Below are 21,185 nucleotides of genomic sequence, written 5' to 3' on the forward strand. Positions count from 1 at the left end.
AGAACAAATAATAAATTATGTAGAGGTAAACTGTGGAAATACAGCTGCCTTCTTAAGAGTGTATCAAGTATGTTAGAAAGTCTTAGCCTTACATCAAGTAGAAGAACCTGAACAATAATTTAAACATTTAAAGTAAAATACAGCTGCCTTCTTAAGAGTGTATCAAGTATGTTAGAAAGTCTTAGCCTTACATCAAGTAGAAGAACCTGAACAATAATTTAAACATTTAAAGTAAAATTCACATCTACTAAATGTTATTAGTCTGTCTTCAGGATATGATAATCATACTCATAGCCGTTAAATAAAGCAAGCAAGAGGAACTGAGTTCAGCACTGTCTACTTGCTAGGTTTTACATGTGTAGGAAATAATGCAAACTTTGTAAATAAATAAAAGATATTAAAAAATATTAAGTATTAACATATTATTATTATCATCATGCTTCTGCCACTTTAAGATGAATATTTAAAATAATGATCTTTCCCAAACTACTTATACATTTCACATATATAATGACCATTTACTTCCTTTCTAGATTAATATAATGACTTTTGTCAATGTTGGTAGGGCTAGTCATGTTAACAAGTCACCCTTAGATCCTTTTTCTCGAGGAGATGAATAACCCTAGACACCAGTGCAAGCCAGGTAAAAATCAGCTTTGCAGTAAAAGAACTAAGTTCTTTTTTGAAAGTGCAGCAAAGTGAACATAAGCCAGAGAAGTGCCCTTGCAACAAAGGGGTTTAAGGGTCTCCTGGGCCTTTTACAAGCTGTATTGCCAGCATGTTGTATTTCACTGCTGTATTGCCAGCAGTGTGATTCCCTCTGCTCTAGGATGAGATTTATCTGGAGTGCTCTGTCCAGTGCTGGGCTTCCCATTACAAGACAGACATGGACATACTGGAGTGAGTCTGGCAAATTATGAATAAAATGTGAAAATGAAATTATTTTTAAATAATGTAATGTGTGTAGGAGGAGGATCATAAAGCAGAAGGTAAGCAAATAAATTGCAGATGAGAACAAACGATAAGAAAAGTTCATTCCATTGCAGATACATATCTATATATTTGACAGTTCAGCAAACTTAGCAAAAAAGGTTTTACGGGTGATATGGCAAAATATTTATAGATGTGTAACTTAACGTGCACAGTTATTCAGAGTTAGGGAAAATTAATCAAAATCTGCATTCAGGTGGAATGTAGATAATTGGAATATAATGCCATTGACATGATAAAATTTTATATTTTCTGATATTAAATCTATGGTGTTTGTATATGTTTTCCTAGTGTTTCATCCGACGCATCTTTGAAGGAATAGTTTTTGCTGTTTTTCCCTAGTTCTTCATTCCTCATTCTTATTAAAAAACAAAACAAAACAGTTATGCCTAAAATATAAGAACAGATTTTCTTTGAAATGTTTTTTTATAGATTTGGTCTATGTTTCCTCAAATGAACTTATAAGATATTCCTAAGATTTTTGTTTTTTTTTTTTTTCATCTAGGAAGCCTATGGCATTTTAAATGCATTTAATGTGGAAATTACAAAAGAGGAATCAGATGGTGTTGATTCAATGAGATATGCTTTTAATAAATTAAAAACCCAAGCTGTAAGTACATAAAATGATGTTCTTTTCCATTTGTGGAAAATATGTGAATTTCTTCAGGTTATAAATGAGAGTGTGAGACCAATTGTACATTGTCTCTGACTTCTCACTCTTGACATCAGTTGTGCAGTAGTGCCTTTATCTTCTATTAGTATGTTCATTTTCTAATTTCATTTTTATAGATAACTTTGATATTTAAATATTATTGTAGTTTTGAGATATATGTATAAAACCTGCAAGAAAATGCTGTTTCTGCTCTCCTTCATTTCCAGTTTTTGTGTCATTCTTGTCTGATCAGGGAGTTTATTACCGTTAAGTTACATTTTTCTAAGAAGTTGTTCTGGTTTGAAAGCAAAACCAGTGAGAGACTCCAAGTTAGAAATACAATTTATTGGGAAAAGGGAAAACAAAAGACAAAAATACACACAATGATACAAAAGGAAGACCACTGGCAAAGTCAGAATACAACCTGACACCCGCTTTGGCCAGCGTGCTGGTAGCAGTCCAAATTGGAGTGGCTGCAGTCCTCTTGGAGTGGCAGATGTGGTTGCTGTGTCTTCTTGGAAACCTGTGGAAAGGCTGCCTTTCTGTCTAGAAATGTCTGGATTTATCCAGGTGGGAATGCCTAGCTTCTCCCCCTGGGCGGAGCATCTCACAATGGGCTGATGTTATTTTGAGTCACAAGGTGTGTTCTTAGTCACCTGTTAAACAGAACTGGCTCTTGGAGAGTGTTATCTCTGAGTCATGAGGCAAGACATTGATGGGCCTATTAACAGGAGATAAGGAAAACTGTCTAGATGCAACTGCTACTCGGATGGTAATAGGAAATATCTTGGTGCTCAGTCTTGGACAGAAGTGCATACTCTACCAGTGCCCTTACCCCTAAGCAGAGGTTGTACATTCAGCTTTATGATTTAGGACAGTCTTATCCCTCAAAAAATCTGTTTATTGAGTATTTTATGTAATGAAGGTTTTTAGATGGAAATATATAGATATTTTGTTGCATTGATTAAGTTGCATCCTCTTCCACAGATTAATCACTCTGGAAACCACTCAAGAGTACATTTTACATTTTTGTGCAGCTCTTGGTTATTTCTCTCAAAATGTTAGTCAAAGAAAAATAAATTTGTAAAAGAGAAGGCTGAGCCCTGTGTGAGGAAGATGACTCTATTAGCTTGGGGTTTGAGGTTTTTTGGAGGGAGGAAAGAAAGATAATAGGATCTTGTTCCACCACCCCCTAGCAATGAAACAGATTCCTTTAAAGGCCAATCCAAGATTTTGTTATGGTTTTTGATTGAGGTGGTTTGGTTTATCCCTCACCTTTCCTCTCAAAAATTGAACATATAGCACCATAAAGCGGGGGGGGGGGGGGGGGATGTATTTACCTTCAAATAATCAACTTTTGTTCCAAAATTTGAGATGTTTTATTAAAAAAAATTGATTTAAAACTAACTCAAATATCTATTCCTGATTCTTATAGAAATAACTTTTATTTTAATCTTTTCCATGTCAGATTACAGTTCAAGATGAGTTGGTTGAAGTTCAGCCCAAGTTTAAGAGTGAATTGCTAGAAGCAGTTGCAGTTTTTCAGGAGGATGTATCACACTTTGAAACAGCATATGAAACGGTAAATTATTTTAGTACTATTTTGGTTTTCAGGAGTTGGGTGCCAGAATTTTATTCTGCTCAGCTACTGATGTTAGATGCCATGGTTGCTAAGCAGTTATCACTGTAGGTCAAACTTTTCAGTATGAAGAAATAGCAGTGCACAGAACTCTATAAAGAAAGAAAAGAAGCACTGCTGATGCAACTTGTAATGAAATTGTGATTATAAATTACAAATTAAGTTAGAAACTGTAGTACATGTTGTGGCATCTTTGCACACACATCAGCGTTAAAAAGGACCACTGTCTGGGTTTTGTTATTTTCAGCAAAATAAGGAAGTATGAAAAGTTAGAGTCTAAATCTTATTAAGTTTATTTAAGGTAAGGAATTTTCAATTCCATAGAAGTTACCTCTTCTTAGATTTGCCACTGTAAATACTGAATTACCAGGTTACATGACGTGATTGGAGTTTGACTAATAAAAATATGTATTCTGTAATGGTCTGTAAATATAGAGTGGTTTTCAGTCACTTTGAGAATTAGTATTCCATTTTGGTTAATTGCTTATTTGATAGGAAGGGCCTATGGTTCCAAGCATTCCACCTCAGGAAGCCAGTAAGAGGCTGCAGATCTTTCAGGTAAGAAAGTAAACTGTTGAATTTGCAACTAAATAATTAAAACTGCTCTTGCTTATCATAGCAAATTTACCAAATTATAATTTGGGTGTTCCTTATAATATTGTGTTATCTATAGTTTCTCTCACACAATGTTTTCCTTAATGTGGAAGGACTGATTGATTGATCTGTAACTTTTCTTCACTCTTCATATTTTGTGAGGAGAAATTATCAATTTGAAGTAATAAAAGTAGTAGAATAGGGAAGAGTCAATTATGACACCTTGATAATGGCTGAAAATAGGCCAAGTTGCAAAGCAGTCATGAGCCAATTTTGTAATCTTTCAAAGATCACATTTTTCATTAGATAATTGTCTTTCAACTTGTTATTTATTTGTTATGAATCTTAATTCATAGGTCCAGGAGCATTATTTTCTCTAGTTTTAATCCTTCTTCTTTTTTCTGCAAGTTATAGTAACTTGAATAGTACTTTTATCAGTCTAACATATTGTATAGATTGCATAAAGTAAATTCAGAGTTTGTGAACTGAATGACTGACAGAAAGTCCTTAGTCCTTCTAATACTTCTAATATGTACTGAAAATTGAATGATTCTGGTTAAATTTGCTGTGTTTCTTATTTTGCCAAGAGAATGCTCTGTACTTTTGGATACTAGTTGCAAAAATCATTCTTCTTTCCATTTTTCTATGGTGATCATATTATTTTGGACAGCAGTTATACTTTGAAAGTAATTGTGTTCTTTGGCACTCTGGTGTTTTTCTTCAAGCTATATATTTATTTAGATCAAAAATATTTTCAGATATTTTACATATACTTCTAATAGACTTAATAGAAGTTTGAAACAGTTTAATGATTTTATTTTGACAATTTTCAGTTAAAACTTATAAACTTATATTTTCATTTGGTCTCTATGAAACACAACTTAATCAGGGTAACTTTGATGAGCTGTGGAGAAAGTTTATCACGTACTCGTCTGGTGAACGGTTGTTTGGATTGCCTGTCACAGAGTATGACGTTCTGCATAAAGTCAGGTAACTGTGGAAATATGGTTGCCTTAAGTATGTTATTAAGTATGTTAGAAAGTCTTAGACTTACACCAAAGGCAGAAATATTAAAATATGCAAGTTTTCCATTACCTTGAATAAATAAATAAATAATTAAATAGACAAAATTTAAAATATTCTAATGAATTTGTTAATTCTAATTTGTTAATATTGAATTTGTTAATTTTGAAAAAATTACTTATTTATTATTATAACAGAATGATACCAGATGATTTTACTGTATATAAATACTACATAAAGCAGCAATATGCCCTGTTCTAGACCTAAATAGAAATTTTAAAATATATTTATATATTAAGATATGGTAGAAAGTGAGGAAGAAAATGTAAGGAAAGGTCATTCTATTGTGATATAAGAAAAATTTAACTACGGCTTTTATGAAAGTCTGAATTTTTTGAGCAGCTGTACCAATGACGATCAGATTCTAGTTTTTGCTCCAGCCATTTCAATAGTTTGATGATGAATCACACGAGAAGAGGATCTGACTGTTTCTGTCTGGTTTTAGATCAGAGTTTTAGTTCAGATTCAGAGAGTGCATCTAAGTAAATTGACAGTTTGTTTCCACCTGCCATGCTCTGCTTTGCACTGCAGAGCCAGCTCAGGGAATATAATCTAGGTTTCTTTTGGACTAACAGGGGTTTTAGAGAACTAAGCAAAAGCAAAACTTCCTCCAAATACATTTAGTGTGGATGTTAGGTCCTTAGTACCAACTATCTGCTGTTTTTTGTGGATTCTTTTTGATGAAGTATTCTTTTCTACATGAGGAAACATACTCTGTCTACCTCTATTTTTTGTATTATTATTTCATATATCATGAATTTCAATACTGTGAGATATCCAGAGAGCTGATTGAAATTATTGGCATAATTGCTTCTTTTTTCCCAGGAAGGAGTTAGGCTTGCTTCAGAAATTGTATGGATTATATGATACTGTAATAAGCACTATCAATGGTTACTATGACATACTTTGGACAGAGATAGATATTGAAAAAATCAGTAATGAACTTATGGATTATCAAACCAGGTATGTTTAACGAATGAATAGTAACAGATGTTAAGTGCATTAAGATTTGGGTGATTTCAGCAAAGCCATTGATATATATATCAAAATCTCCATGAATAAGGTTTGTTGTAAACAATAAGATTATTCAAAAAGTAATGAATTAATACCATACTTCTAGTTAAGCAGCCTTTTACCTGAAGCTTTGATAACTGAAGGGCATATGATCACTTGAAGTGCCGATCTCATTAGCCAAACCAGTCAAAAGGTTAGGAGGGCTGAAATTTTATTAGTAAAAGCCAAGTTCTTCAATTAGCCCATTGGTTTTAAATTTTGCATCCAAGAATAATGAGCACAAAATTATTTCTCCCTCAGAGAAAGGCAGGCAGGTGTTAAACATCCAATTTGACATCAAGCGGGGAGCTAACCAACATGAACATACTGACAACCACCCAGCATTGACGTAGCCCTAAGCCACACACATTCTGCTGTATTGTTCTTGATTACTGGGAACATGAAATCATATCAGTGGGAGGTAGAGGAATAAGTGTTAATGGATGCAAAACCAAGGATTTATTGTTTTTCCTGATAAGGATATACTTTATCATTTGCAGTAGGGTATTCCTGTGGTAGGTCATCTGCTCAGTTCTTGGTGTGTTGGCTCTTTAAAAGTGTGGTCAAAGAGGTGGATATTTATTTAACTGTTCTCAGGTATTTTTCCACACTAGAAATATGTAGTTTTCATTCATGAATGGTTTCAGAACCACTAACAAAAAATGGAGGAGGCAGTCATGCTTATCTCATTTTCATGTCTGTCTCCAAACTAGTATGTTAAAAAGTGCCATGTCTATTAAATTGAAGTAAATATTATATTTCTACAATGATTTAATATGTGAAATTTAAATAATTTAACTAATATTTTTATTTGTTTTTTCTTTTCCAATAGAGTTTCTGATGATAAGCAGGAGATAACTATGTTTTAACAGAAAGTACAATATTTTTTATTTCCGTTATTTGCAGGGAAAATACCAGTGTTTGAGACTATTAAATATTATGATTTTTAAGTAGGGCATTTGTATTAGTTTTTCCTAAACAGGTAGGCTAGCTGACATAGAAAATGTTGACCTTAATACAATGCACTTCATTTCTCCTTGTTTAAACACTTGTTTAAACACTTCTATTTTTCATAGAAGGAACATATACTACTGTATCATTTTAATTTAACTGCAGGTGCCGTAGACTACCTAAAGGCCTCCACCACTGGCAAGCATTTTCAGATCTCAAGAAAAGAATTGAGGATTTTATTGAGTGTTGTTCTTTGCTGGAAATGATGTCTGACAAAGCAATGAAGCAAAGACACTGGGATCGTATTTCTGAAACAACAGGATATCATTTTGATGTAGAATCTGAGACCTTTTGCCTTCGAAACATCATGGAAGCACCAATTCTTCAAAATAAAGAAGATATTGAGGTAGGCACATATGTTTTTCCCCTCCTTGTTCCTTTTCTGTTGTCAGCAAAATTAATGTGATTGCTTATAAAACAGTTACTCTCTTTAAAAATAATTATTTCATTAAAGTCCTTGACTCTCAATCAAACCACACTGGTTTAAAACAATCTGTGTTTTATTTAGAAGCTCTTATCTGTGTGAGCAATTGTAGAGGTAGCAGCTGGAATCTCTAGACCCTTATTTTTAGATAATCTCTTCACATTCCTCCTGCCATTATTTTTTATGATTTTCTTAGCTCTTTTTAAGCAGGAAAAAATCCTCGAACAAAACTTTAAATGGTCATGGTCACCTAATTTTTTACCTCTGTTGTTGCTTTATGGTTTTGTAGATGAATCAGAAATTTTAGATGAGGGCTTCATGCTTAAAAATATTTAATATTAAGACTTTTTCTAGATTATTAGAAATAATATTTTGATTATTCTGGCTTATTTTGAACCACGCAGCTTCAAAAAAAACCACCCCGTATAACTTGTGAAAACTCAGTGGAGTTTCCATTTTTCATATAGTAAATACATATGCAAAAACTTATTATATCTATACTTGATCTATATGGAAGCATTCGAAGGTGATCTGCTTAATTTTTAATTAAACTCTGATTTGAATAGAATGTTGGACTTGGCCTTCCCAACTTAAACTATTCTTAGATTCTGTGATTCTATAAACTGAAATGTGGTAAGAGTCAGAGTTTATCTGGTGATGAGTCTAATCACTACCCCTCCTCAGCCTTGTAGAAATTATGATCCAAAAATCTTTTTTACATAGAAATAACAAAATGTGAAGCCACAGAAAATACATATCCATCCATTTCCAAAAGTGCTTTTTTTTCAGATATCCATACAAATAATTTGAGTGAGTAACATTAGTAGTGTGATATCTGCATTTTTTAATATTCTATGAGTGGATGTGCAGTATTAGGAAATTCATTTCACAAGACTGGAGAGTCTAAAAAGGGGTTCTTTCTTTGCAGGATATATGCATATCTGCTATGAAGGAAAAGGATATAGAAGCCAAACTGAATCAAGTAACTGAAACCTGGGGAGCCCAAAATCTGAGCTTTGCACAGTTCAAAGCAAGAGGAGAGTTACTGTTAAAGGGAACTGAATCAGCAGAAATGATGGTATTGATGGAGGACAGTTTAATGATTCTGGATTCTCTGCTGTCCAATAGGTACTTGGCATTGTTCATGTATGGCATTTTCAGAAATACATTGCAATAGTAACAGTACTATTATTGAGCTAAATTAACAGTGAATTTGAATGAAATGTTTTTTAATGAAGCAAAATATTACAAGGTTTGATGAAAAACCTCCTTATAAGAAAGACTTCTTCAATGCATATTCAATTAAGACAACTTTCATCTCAAAATACTTGAATGTAACGAATCTGCTAAAATCTTTCCATAATGTTGTTCTTGTTCTAAGTGAAACAAGAATGAGTTTGTTTTGGGTTTGGGTTTTTATCACAATTGTAAATATTTATTTTATAATAGCTTTATTTAGAATTAAATAGTTTATACTCCTCTCGACTTTTAGATACAATATGGCATTTAAAAAGCAAATTCAGAGCTGGGTTTCTAAACTAAGCAACTCTTCACGCATAATTGAAGAATGGCTGGTTGTGCAGAACCTCTGGATTTATCTTGAAGCTGTTTTTGTAGCAGGAGATATTGCAAAAGAGTTACCCCAGGTAAGTTTTATAATGCTTGCCTAATATAGTGTACTAAAAGCTTTCTGTGCAATAATTTTCAACAGATTATGCTTTGGTTTTTCTATATATAGGAAGCAAAGCGTTTTCAGAATATTGACAAATCATGGGTTAAAATAATGCAACGAGCTCATGAAAACGCAAATGTAGTTGCCTGCTGTGTTGGAGATGATACTATGGAGCAACTTCTCCCTTATTTACATGAACAGTTGGAAGTATGCCAGAAATCACTTACAGGGTATGAATTGTTTGATGTTTACTGCTTTACTATATTGTAAATAATTTGTATAAAGGATTAATTGTATTTCAGTCTTACTTACACCCCTATATAGAAAAAATTACAACCTGAAATGGTTTAATAAAAATTTTGTTCAATTTTAAAGATATTTAGAGAAGAAAAGACTACTGTTTCCAAGATTCTTTTTTATTTCTGATCCTGCACTTGTTGAAATTCTTGGACAAGCAAGTGATTCTCATACAATCCAGGTATGAACTTAATGATTTTTTTCTACTTCCAAAAAAAAATTAGAACACAGAGAGGCATTTAATAAAATGGGATGCAAAAATTTTCTTTTTATAAAATTTACTTGAAAAAAAAATTTGGTTTCTTGCTCTTAACTCTTTAAAAAAGTGTGAAATGGATACCTGTAATTCAAAACAATCTTCAGAATTCAGAATACTAGAACATGGTTTGATCAAGTGATCTGCTGGTGGTTTCTTTCCCAACTAAACTAATAAAAGGACATTGTGAGGCTTTCCTGCTTTACTTATTGTAAAATTCATCCAGCTAGTCTGGACTGTTACTGAGGGTTGATTGAGATGAGCCAGTTGATCTCTGCTAGATCATCTCTGCAAACTGTAAAAATACAGTAGACAGAGATAAAACTCTACACAACCATTTCTGTAATTGTTACCTACAGATGGCCAGAAATTCATATGTAGGTTCAGGGTTCAGATGAATTTTGCAGGATAACCTTGAGGGGTTTTTTTTTCTGTTTGCTAATACTAAATATTTACATTTAATAACTCGTGAATTATCCTTACAGCCACATCTGACTTCTATATCTGACAACATAAATGAAGTAGAGTTTCACCCAAAGGATTATGATCGCATACTGGCAGTCATATCAAGAGAAGGAGAAAAAATTTCAGTAATTATCTGATTTTTTTTTCTAGAAGCATTAATAGATAATTTTATTATTGAACATATAAGATGTATTAGGTGAATTATTGTTAATTACAAATAAATATTTCAAGGATTGTTGTTAACAAGACTAGAATATGTCTTCATTAATAAATTGTTTGGATATGAATTAAAGTAAAATCTGTAGCTGTCATGAATAGAAATTTAATAACTATGTAGTAACTCATATTCTTGATCCAAATGTTGGTAAATATGTTTTATTTTATACATTTACTTTCATTATTTTACAGTTGGACACTCCAGTGATTGCAAAAGGACCAGTGGAAATTTGGTTGAAGATTTTATTGCAAATGCAGCAGAAGTCATTGCATGGCATAATTAGGGCAGCATTTTACCAAATTAGTGACCCAGGATATCAGTTGTTGAATTTTCTTAATCAATTCCCAGCACAGGTAAGAATATGAGATGTGGATGGGTGTCTGCAGTCTGGGTCAGATCTGGGGGCAGGTGGAAGGTAAAGAGCACATGGGATTGCCTGTATGAGGAAGTTTTCATAGAGGAAACAGGGGGAATGATCTGGTCAGTAGAAGGTAATCCTAAATCACTTTGATTTTGATACCCAGTATATAGTATAATATTTTTCTTGCCATCTGCTTTCAATTTAGTTTTTTTTCAGTTCTCTTGGAGAATGTAAAGTAGAGCTTACATTTTCTGTAATCGATTTTTAATCCCTTTCAGATGCAAATAAAATTGCATATGCAGACTGATTTCTCTCATAATTTAAGATTGCAAGAGCTATGATTATGATTATTTATCTCATAATTTTCAAGATTTACCTCATAGTTCATATATTTGTCACTATGATAATGCAGTCCTAGTACAAAGCTATGTAGAAGGATTCTAGAAACTCCTCCATCTTACTGATAATTCATAAATTTCATTAAAAATTATTGAACTGTTACCCACCCTGTATAAATTCTGAATCTGTAATTTGCTGACTGGTACAGTGCTGGGTGTAATTTTTAATAAAAATTCTGCAGATATTAAAACTAGCTATTATGTTGCTATTTTTTTAAAATCAATACATTTAAATATTTAATAAAATTATCCTAAAGCTGTATTTATGATGTGATTTGGTATTGTCTCAGCAGTGTTTATTTGAAAATTTTCACTACCTTAAACAAATACGGACTGTCTTGTTTCATATCAGACGTTTTGATGCAGCTTTACTATCATGTGCAAAGATCTTTTCTCACATCTTGCTGGGTTCCTATGCTCAGAAAATTGTGTTGGAAGAGTTTGGCCAAGGAATTCTTACAAAGAAAAGCTGTGTTACAGAAGAGAGAAGAATTTGGGCAAAATACTGACAAATGAAATGTTTTCTTCAAACTGCCTTATTCCTGGCTCAGAAATTGCTGTTATAGATAGCATGAAGTAGTCACGTCCAAATACTTATTTTATTTATTCTTTGTTTTCCATTGACTAATTGGTCATTCTAAAATTAATCTTTTTTAGACTCTACCTATGTTAGCTCACAATTTAAAATCATCAGGCTGTCTTCTAATACACAAACTTGTAACCATGAACTCACTATGGTTACAGGGAGGCAGAAAAGTAGAAAGAGATGTTTAGTAAAATTTTTAGGGCTTTGTGTATATAGAAATGTGGGTAATAAAGGGATACAGAGATTGTCTGTCATTTTTTGTTGTGGGTATTGTAAATAATAACCAAACTGAAACAGTAATTTATGTACAACATTCTATAACTCTTTAGATTTATTTGGAAGCAAAATAACTTGTAGTTCAATGTGCTCTAGGCGGTACTCTGGGCATGACAGAATGTTAGAAGGCAAGCCATCCCATGTTCAGTGAAAATTTACAGCAATTTAATGTTCTTTAATTAGTTACAAATTGGCAATGGAAAACTTTCAGAAGGTCTTTTCCCTCCAGAGTCACTTTAGTTATGTATTACTGGAGTCCTCTAAAGGATTAGAAGGGAAATTGACACTAGTCCTTAGTTTGAGTGTATCTCACTACGTGACAAATTTTTATAAAATTTTAAACTGCTTTCTCAGCAGGTTGTTCAGCAGAGCAAATTAATTCAGGCAAGGTGTCCTGGTGGGATAGATTCATGTTGGATATAGTGATATTTTGGAACTGTCTACACCATAATTCATCATTTATATTATAACTAAGCTTTCTGTAACACAGCTAGAGTTCAACAAATAATTAGTTTGTATATTTTTCATGTATTATATTTTTAGGTTGGGTTACTGGGAATTCAAATATTGTGGACACGTGATGGAGAAGAAGCTCTACGCAATGCTAAGGATGACAAAAAAATCATGGATGTAACCAATGCTAGATTTCTGGATATTCTGAATACATTGATTGGCCAGACCACACAGGATCTTTCCAAGTTTGAGAGAGTGAAATTTGAAACACTTATTACCATTCATGTGCATCAGCGTGATATTTTTGATGATTTGGTATAGATTTTGATTTATGACAACTAAATGCATTTTCTGTCATAATACTCTTTCTTATATGTGGTAGCTACAGTTACATGTGCATGCATATGTAAGAGAAAGATGTCCATAATCTCACCACAGTAAAAATAATACAATTTTACTTAAACTAGAATAACATTAATTAGTTCTGTCAACTAATTTTTTTGCCAAATGTTTAGAGTTTTCTTAGAATATTTAAATTTTTCATGTCTTCCTATAGAGTTTTTTTTTTGTAGGCAAAACAAAGTATTTCCTTTCTTTGAAAAACAGTTGTACTACTCTTACTTGCATAACTTAAGAAGCTGAGATTGCTGAGGGCATTATAACTGTAACATTATTTCCTCATGACTTTACAGGATCTCAGTTGGCACACGGCTGCACGTTCCCAAGAAGACTACATAGAACCCAAACAAACAAAAAACCTACTAAAATCAGCAGATAGTTGTAATCCTGCACTTGAACGTTTGAGATTCTGCTAAATTGTTACTGTTCCTTCATTCTTGGGGGAATGGCATCCTTCAACACTGTCCCTCACATATTTCCAGAAGCTGTTTAGGTTATACAGCATTTGCTTCTCTGCCTCAGTCACATCCTTCCCTCATTACGACCTTTGTTGCAATGTATTTGGAGGATTTAGTGGTGTGCTATTTGCATTTCTCACTTGGAAAGTGGACTGCCCTGCCAAAGCAGTTTAAGATTTATTAAATAACACAGATATTGAAATGATTGGATTAAGCGATCAGGGCATTTTTTAATATCAGTTTAGCATACATCTGAACATGTTATGTCATGCTTATGGTACATAAGTACTTACACAGGAACTTTAATCTGAGTAATCACTCATTATTCACATACAAATAAGCATTTTATCACAGCTGGTAAAGGCAGTAAGTGTAGATGCTTTTATAACATATACTTTTACTTTCTTTTAAGGTAAAAATGAACATCAAAACACCAACTGACTTTGAGTGGTTAAAGCAGTCTAGATTCTACTATAAAGAGGATTATGATCACGTCATCGTAGCAATTACAGATGTTGATTTTATTTACCAAAATGAATTTCTGGGTTGCACTGATCGTCTGGTTATAACACCTCTTACAGACAGGTTAGAAAAGCAGTTATAGATAAGGAGTACTTTTAATATCTATAGTGTTTATTTAATATTTATCTCTAAAGAGACACAATCTGAGTTAAGTCCTGTGTGAGCTGAAAGCATTCTCATACATTTGCTTAATATACTCTTTTAGAAAATGTAAAATAGAGTCTCACTACTCTGTGCACTTGCTAATTACTTTATCACTGCTTTTATCACAGTCTTAAAAAGAACATAATAACGGAAATTCATTGTTTTGAGGTTATATAGTAACATATAGTTTAGCAGTATACTGAAGAGAAGGTTAGGTCAAATATTTCAAATTTTGTAATAAGAGATTCTGTAAAGATTCTGTGTCTTCTTTGAAAGTCTAAGAAAAAGCAGTGTGCACTCACCTTCCTTCTTCTGTAGCCAGGCATGTAAAAGGTAATTTTGTTTCAAATGTGGCTTAACAAAGAACTGTATTTCCTTTTTCCTCTTGGGAATATCTTTGCTTCTTTCCTTGTCCAAATTATTTCTCCTTTTGATCTTTTCTTGAGATATCATTTGAAACCAAATGAGAAAATAGAAGACCAAGATATACTTCACTTGCAAAAAGATCCCCTCAATAAATAAAAACAACTTCCAACCTACAATCATTTACTTTGATATCTGTGTGGTGTATGTGCTTCTATGACTTTTTAAATACCTTTATTTCTCCAGAAGAGGTAGAGCTGCTATTGTGACAATATGGAAAGTTCAGTACAGTTCAGTTGCCCTCAGCAACTGAGAATTTTTGATGTAAAATTGTTAAACTCTACCCCAAAATTGATTGAAGTAGAATGGCAGAGAGAAAGCCTTCCCGTCACTTCAGAACTCCTTATTGTATAGAAAGCAAGAAAGTTCCTGCAGTTCAAGTTGGGCATAATAAATTACAGTGATTCAAACTAAATTGAGGAACCAGTTAGTTAGTTATAAAACTCTGTTCAATTATGGATTAAAACCAGAAATACTTCATTTAGAATGTGTCCAGTTGTTGATAGTGAAGATACCCTATTGCTTAATTCCTTCAGCATTACTCTTCTATACCTTGCCATGAATGAAAATCATAACTAAGGTTCACATATAAGTAAAACCGTAGTCTAGACCTTTTAAGACTTAAAAAAAAGGGGTACAGCTTAGGTGTCTTTTTTTCCTAGAATTGTAACTATTTCTTACACATAGCATGGGAAGGGACTACCCATATACCCTTATTCTTTCACATTTGAGGATTTAGTCAAAGGTAACATAATTAAATGTATACAAGTTAGTATGCTGCAAAATTTGATGACATAGCAGAATGTGCTCTTTATAGCTGCCAGAAAAGTTAATGAGAAATACCTTTATGGAATGTGCATTGATTTTTTTAGCTTGTTAACACCAGGGTTTATTTCTCTTGTTGTTTGTTTGATTTGTTAGGGATTTTTTTCTTTTATAAGTGGCAATTAAATGTTATATTTTGTGCCTTTTACCCTTCTGAACTTCTTGCGCTGAAATCCATGGAATTGCTTTCTGAAGTACTAGCGTTTCAACATAGGGGCTGTAAAATCTATTGCATAACTTGATCTGTATTTTTTATATATGCATTTATATCTTTAATATAATTTAATAGATTAACATAAATTTATATATGTAGGTGCTATATAACTTTAGCACAAGCTTTGGGAATGAACATGGGAGGAGCTCCAGCAGGACCAGCTGGAACTGGTAAAACAGAAACAACGAAAGACATGGGAAAGGCTCTGGGAAAATACGTAGTAGTCTTTAACTGCTCTGATCAAATGGACTTCAGAGGTTTGGGCAGGATTTTCAAAGGTAAGATTTCTTTCTGTAGGATAGAAGAGACTTCCACAGGTCATTTAGCAGGTGCAGGTAGAGCAGAGTGCTCACTCAGTACCTTATTTATGTTGGGGTTTGACTGTCTCCAGGGATGGATGTTCTGCAGCACCTCTGCTCGTATTTTGATCGTTCTGATCACATTTTTTATACTTCCTCTGGCTTGGAATCTTCCACATTGAAACACATGTCTATTGTCTTCTCTTCTTCCTCTGCACCTCTGAAACAAGCCTGACTCCAGTTTCTCGGTGCCTGCTATTATCTAGTTGTCAACAGCAATAGGCTTTTCACTTTGCTTTCTCTTCAGACTCAACAAATGCTATTCTCTCAGCCTCTGCCACTGTGTCATGTCCTCCCTCCAGTCACTGACCATCACAGCAGCCACTTGGTGCACTCATGCAAATGTACCAATGTCTCTCCCCTACTGGGAAACCCCAAAGTGAGCATGGTACTCCGGCTGCTATCTCACAGGTGCTGAGTAGAAGTGAACACTGATATGCTTCATCCTGCAGGCTACACTCTTGCCCAGTATGCAGCTGGCTTCCCCTGCTACAAGGGCATAGCTCTGATTCACGCCTAATTAGTTGTTAAGTGGAACAGCAGGTCGTTTTCTGCAGAACTGCTTTGCAATGCAGTCAGCACAGAGCTTGTACTGCTGCACGGGGTTATTCTGATCTAGGTAAGGAACTTGAACTTCAAGAGATTTCTGTCAGCTAATTTTTCAGAGTAATGGTATTGTATGTATTGGGAAGCAAGAGGCATAAAAGTGGCTAAAGCTGGGGGTTTATAAACATATTGCCCATTTGAAAGTCGTTAAAATTTTAGAAAATCTTTGAGTGACAAAATCCATGACAGAATGTCTTTAAAGTGATTTAGCCTTAACTGTGCAACACGAATTAAACCCCTGAATGACTTGCATAAATTATTCACAATTAAATAGCAAGCTTTCAGTATACATAAGAGATAAACTTGGCTTGCTGGTACTTTAATGTAATTTGGGAAAAAATGCTGTTAGAAACTTTCTTATAAAACATTGTGAAAGGAAAATTCTCTTAGGTGCTACTACATACATGTTACTTTTCCAAACAGAAATTAGGCAACTGTGAAAATAATCCTGTACAAAAAATATTCTTGTTATTAATACAGTACTTCTAGATGTCTCTTTCCATTTATTTTTCTTTCTCTGGGTTTCTCTCTTTCTTTCATAGACATGTCCACACTTTGAATGTTGCTAATATCCTGTACTATTATGAGAAACTTGTTTAGTGGGGACTTAAAATGGTAAAATGAAAACAGTGACTTTTTTGGTGACATTTAGGACTAATGTTTTGTAGCTCTAAGTCACTTATTTTTAATTTTTTAGATTAACAGTACAGCTTTTTGCAAATAATTGAATGGTGTTCTACAATAAAATGTGCTCTACATTCACAGAATGATCTATAAAAAATATTTACCAAATGCCCAAAATTTTCAAAATATTTTTTCAGACTTTGATTCCCTTTTAAGCATTGTGTATAAATCAACTAATATTAATTCAGACAGGTATGGAAAAAGGTGGATTGGAGGAAGATAGGCCTTGACCACAGGGCAATAAATAAAACTAGTATGATTTAATTACTTGCAGGAAAAGTCATTTAGTTCAGATATTCAAATATGCATGAAGGACAAGAGATAATATTTTTTTCTGTCCTTGTTTTAGGTCTTGCACAGTCTGGATCTTGGGGATGTTTTGATGAATTCAATCGAATTGAGTTGCCTGTCTTGTCAGTAGCAGCACAACAAATCTATATTATTTTAACAGCAAGAAAAGAAAAAAAAAAGCAATTCATTTTTTCTGATGGAGACTGTGTAGATTTAAATCCAGAGTTTGGAATTTTCCTAACTATGGTAAGTATAGTAATAATTTCAAAGAAGTGGCAAATTATACTACATAGAGGTTAAGTGACATGGTGAAAATAACTGGTTTTATTCATAAAATAATGTCACTATAGAATTAGATTAAAGTGCACAATACATAAATAATATGATTATTCATGAATGGAATGTCTTCATTGCCTTCATTTTGACTTTAATATTATTGAAAGGGTTCATAATTATGTCCCTTCATTGCTGTATTGCTATTCACCGTGCAGACTAAGAGTTTGACCAAACTTGCAGAATTCTCTGTGCTCACTGACAGGACTGAAACACTAATACACTTTACTACCATATCTTTAATAATGCTAATAATAATGCATTAATAATTCATGAATGTTTTAATAATTTTAACACATTAGTAGTTTAATCGTAGTAATACTTTAATTAATAGTATTAATACTTTATTAATGAGAAAGATACTGTAAGGAGGGGGGAGAAAACGAACATTCACTTAAAGAAAGAGAGATATAAGAAAGATATTTTTCAGGGACACAGGTCTTGACTAATGGGTACCTACATGGATATGTAAAAAGTCCTCAATCTCCCATAATATTAACTTTCAGAATATGCTGTCTTGTTGCATAGGATTCTTGAGGCTTCCTAGCACTATTTCCTGTAATCTCAGTTTTAAAGTGTATGTTTCCTAATGTCAAAGCAGATCGCAATCCAAGATTACTTTATGGGAGATTAAAATTACAGTAATTGATAAGCAAGGCTTCTAACTCCAAACTGCTCTAAGTATTTATACATGCATTTATTTTTATTGAACAATAAAAAGGAAGCTATTTTGACTATTGCAAATAATAATGATGCGTTATGTTTTGTTATTTAGAACCCTGGATATGCTGGACGTCAAGAACTACCAGAAAATCTCAAAATACAGTTTAGAACTGTTGCAATGATGGTTCCAGATAGACAGGTATAATTCCTGACTGAACTGAAAGGAAAAACTGTATTTTAATTTGCTGACCTGTCTTCAGGAGAAACTAATGGAATTTCTACAAATACTTGTATTTCAGATAATTATAAGGGTTAAACTTGCAAGTTATGGATTTATTGATAATGTGGTCTTGGCTAAGAAATTCTTTGTTCTTTATAAACTTTGTGAGGAGCAGCTCACTAAGCAGGTAATGTTATGTATTCTTTTTGTCTTTGTATTTACATAGTAAAACCTCCTACTTCTTGGGTTCTGCAAATTGTTTCTGAAACATCACTTCCATGCCTTTTACAAAATATTGAAGTACTTTAAATGCAACATAAACAAATACCTCTATAAAATTTCTGAATAAATGACTACATTAATTCATGAATATGTAGTTGTATATGCGCCTTTTTTGTTGAAAATGATGCTTTTTAGTGCAATGTGCAAGGTTGCATGAGGTGCAAGTGCATGAGATTCTCTGCCTAAACATGTCAGCCAGATAAAAATTATCCCAGTCATATAATTTTTCTGTAAGAATTATCCAGGGCTAGGCTAAGTAGTTGGAAATTGGAAACTGGAAACCACAGGAGAAACCTCTAGTTTCATTTAAATTGTTCATGTCCCCATAGCACTGCCTTGATCTGAAGTCTGTGCTTTAAGATGCCTTAGTTGAAAAGACATGGCCTAGAATGGAACTATTAGTTTTTTAGAACCCTGTTATTCAGAGCTATAAAATTTTTTCTATGTGGCATGTTAAATGGTTAAATCAATTAAATTTAAATTAGGAAAGAAAAACCTTATAGCATACACACATCGTCCTGAAAACAACTTTATTATCCTTCATTTATTTGAACAGAATAATTCCTAAACAGCAGCAACAAATCCTATTTTAGCTACCTTTTCCAGGCAGGACAACTGTACTATACAAGTAAATATGCAAGTAAAGTTTGATATATTGATGAAATAAAACTAGACATCTCGTTACTGATACATAAGCCTTCTTTCACTCTCTAGGTCCATTATGACTTTGGTCTGAGGAATATCCTTTCAGTACTGAGGACTCTTGGAGCTCAAAAGAGAGCCAGGCCAACTGAAGGCGAATTAAGTATTGTCATGAGAGGGTTAAGAGATATGAATCTTTCTAAGCTGGTAAGAATTAAATTTAATATTTTAGCACCATGTAGAGGCAAGCCTAATAGATATTTCATGGGTTTTGTATGAGATCAGAAAAAATCTCAAACATTCTTTTCTTTAAAAAATGAAACATGCTAACCTTCATGTTATCATTAATCAACATAGAGAGTTTATTAGACTTGTAAAGAGTGTTGATTATGCAAAGGTTCAAATAGATTAATATTAAGGCTTACCTTAATATGACTTTCAGTGTCCTGACTTGTGCAGAGACTGACGACTGTACCATAAGTAAATTGAATAATGAGTATCCATTAAATCAGTCTTTTAAAGATTTCTTTCCAGATAGGATGTTCTTTCCAATATATTCTGCAAATGGTTTACAAATCAACTTTATAAATAGACTCCAGCATCTACTCAGTGAGAAATTTTGTTCAATTCTGAATTTCTCTTTTGCATGGCTTGTGGATGACATTTTCAAAATGCTGTTTTTGTAGCAAGCTCTCCTGTTAGCTGTCTGTAAGCATCTGTATCTAGAAAGTATGTTATTACTGCTTTTTCTTTTAAAACAGAGAATAATTTGGATTATTATTCTTTGGATAACCATCCTTTAAACATTTAATAATGTTTTTTGTTTCAGATAGATGAAGATGAGCCTTTGTTTCTGAGTCTTATCAATGATCTCTTCCCGGGGTTGCAGTTGGATAGCAGTACCTATGATGAGCTTCAGGCTGCAGTAGCTCATCAGGTTGAAGAGGCAGGGCTGGTTAACCATCCACCATGGAACCTTAAGCTTGTTCAGGTAAAACTTTTTTTTCTAAAACGTTCTTCACAATCAGGAGTCAGAACAAGGTGTTTGTGGCTAGATCACTCTCTTACCCAAGAGCCTGCACATCACATATGGAACAAACTGATGGTTACATGTGCACCTTACTGAGGAAGACCAATGCAAGTGACTTGCACAGTGGTGCTTGTAGATCTTCATCCTGGACTGATACAAGCCTTTATTCAGCTTGCAGGAGAAACTGTATATGCTTTAATCTGTATACATACACCGTATATGCTTCATCTTACAAGATTTTGGCACCCTGGAGGACTACTACTGTTTTGTGCCATTCAGTTCATTCATACTTTTATAGGCAGACTGACACTTCCACAGCAAACCAAAGGCTAATATTAAAAGATGAATAGAAAATTCAGTAGAAAACTGTCCTGAAACTAAACCCATACACAGTTCTGGAGAAAGTGCAGTCTGTTTCATATACTCAGGTATTTCATCACTGTAGTAATTAATCATACTTCTGTAACATTAATGTTTTTCTACTATAATTTTTCCTTTTGAATAATACAGAAAACCCTTTTTCAAATCTTGTAAGACGTAATCTCAGCTGCTTAAAAAAGTTTAGTTTACCTAAGAAATAATCTCAGCTGCTTAAAAAAGTTTAGTTAAGATTTAGTTCTGTGGACCATTTATAGTAAACTTGCTTAGTGCTAAAAAGATTAG

The 21,185-nt window shown here is 33.3% G+C and overlaps 1 protein-coding gene across 1 annotated transcript in view; it reads left to right on the forward strand.

The window, feature by feature from the left end:
• The window catches only part of DNAH8 (dynein axonemal heavy chain 8), a 119,339-nt gene that overhangs the window by 39,381 nt on the left and 58,773 nt on the right, over window positions 1-21,185 (forward strand). The window contains exons 30-49 of the mRNA XM_053973710.1: window positions 1,496-1,600; window positions 3,111-3,224; window positions 3,777-3,839; window positions 4,765-4,865; window positions 5,784-5,921; window positions 7,128-7,368; window positions 8,375-8,574; window positions 8,939-9,092; window positions 9,185-9,348; window positions 9,494-9,596; window positions 10,157-10,261; window positions 10,545-10,706; window positions 12,518-12,742; window positions 13,697-13,869; window positions 15,512-15,690; window positions 17,411-17,598; window positions 18,461-18,547; window positions 18,648-18,755; window positions 19,565-19,699; window positions 20,322-20,483. Of these exons, the coding sequence (XP_053829685.1) occupies window positions 1,496-1,600; window positions 3,111-3,224; window positions 3,777-3,839; window positions 4,765-4,865; window positions 5,784-5,921; window positions 7,128-7,368; window positions 8,375-8,574; window positions 8,939-9,092; window positions 9,185-9,348; window positions 9,494-9,596; window positions 10,157-10,261; window positions 10,545-10,706; window positions 12,518-12,742; window positions 13,697-13,869; window positions 15,512-15,690; window positions 17,411-17,598; window positions 18,461-18,547; window positions 18,648-18,755; window positions 19,565-19,699; window positions 20,322-20,483 (2,907 nt within the window). The remainder of the gene's footprint in view (window positions 1-1,495; window positions 1,601-3,110; window positions 3,225-3,776; window positions 3,840-4,764; window positions 4,866-5,783; window positions 5,922-7,127; window positions 7,369-8,374; window positions 8,575-8,938; window positions 9,093-9,184; window positions 9,349-9,493; window positions 9,597-10,156; window positions 10,262-10,544; window positions 10,707-12,517; window positions 12,743-13,696; window positions 13,870-15,511; window positions 15,691-17,410; window positions 17,599-18,460; window positions 18,548-18,647; window positions 18,756-19,564; window positions 19,700-20,321; window positions 20,484-21,185) is intronic.

This window comes from Vidua macroura, chromosome 3 (genome assembly GCF_024509145.1).
Source record: "Vidua macroura isolate BioBank_ID:100142 chromosome 3, ASM2450914v1, whole genome shotgun sequence".
NCBI classification, from domain to species: domain Eukaryota; kingdom Metazoa; phylum Chordata; class Aves; order Passeriformes; family Viduidae; genus Vidua; species Vidua macroura.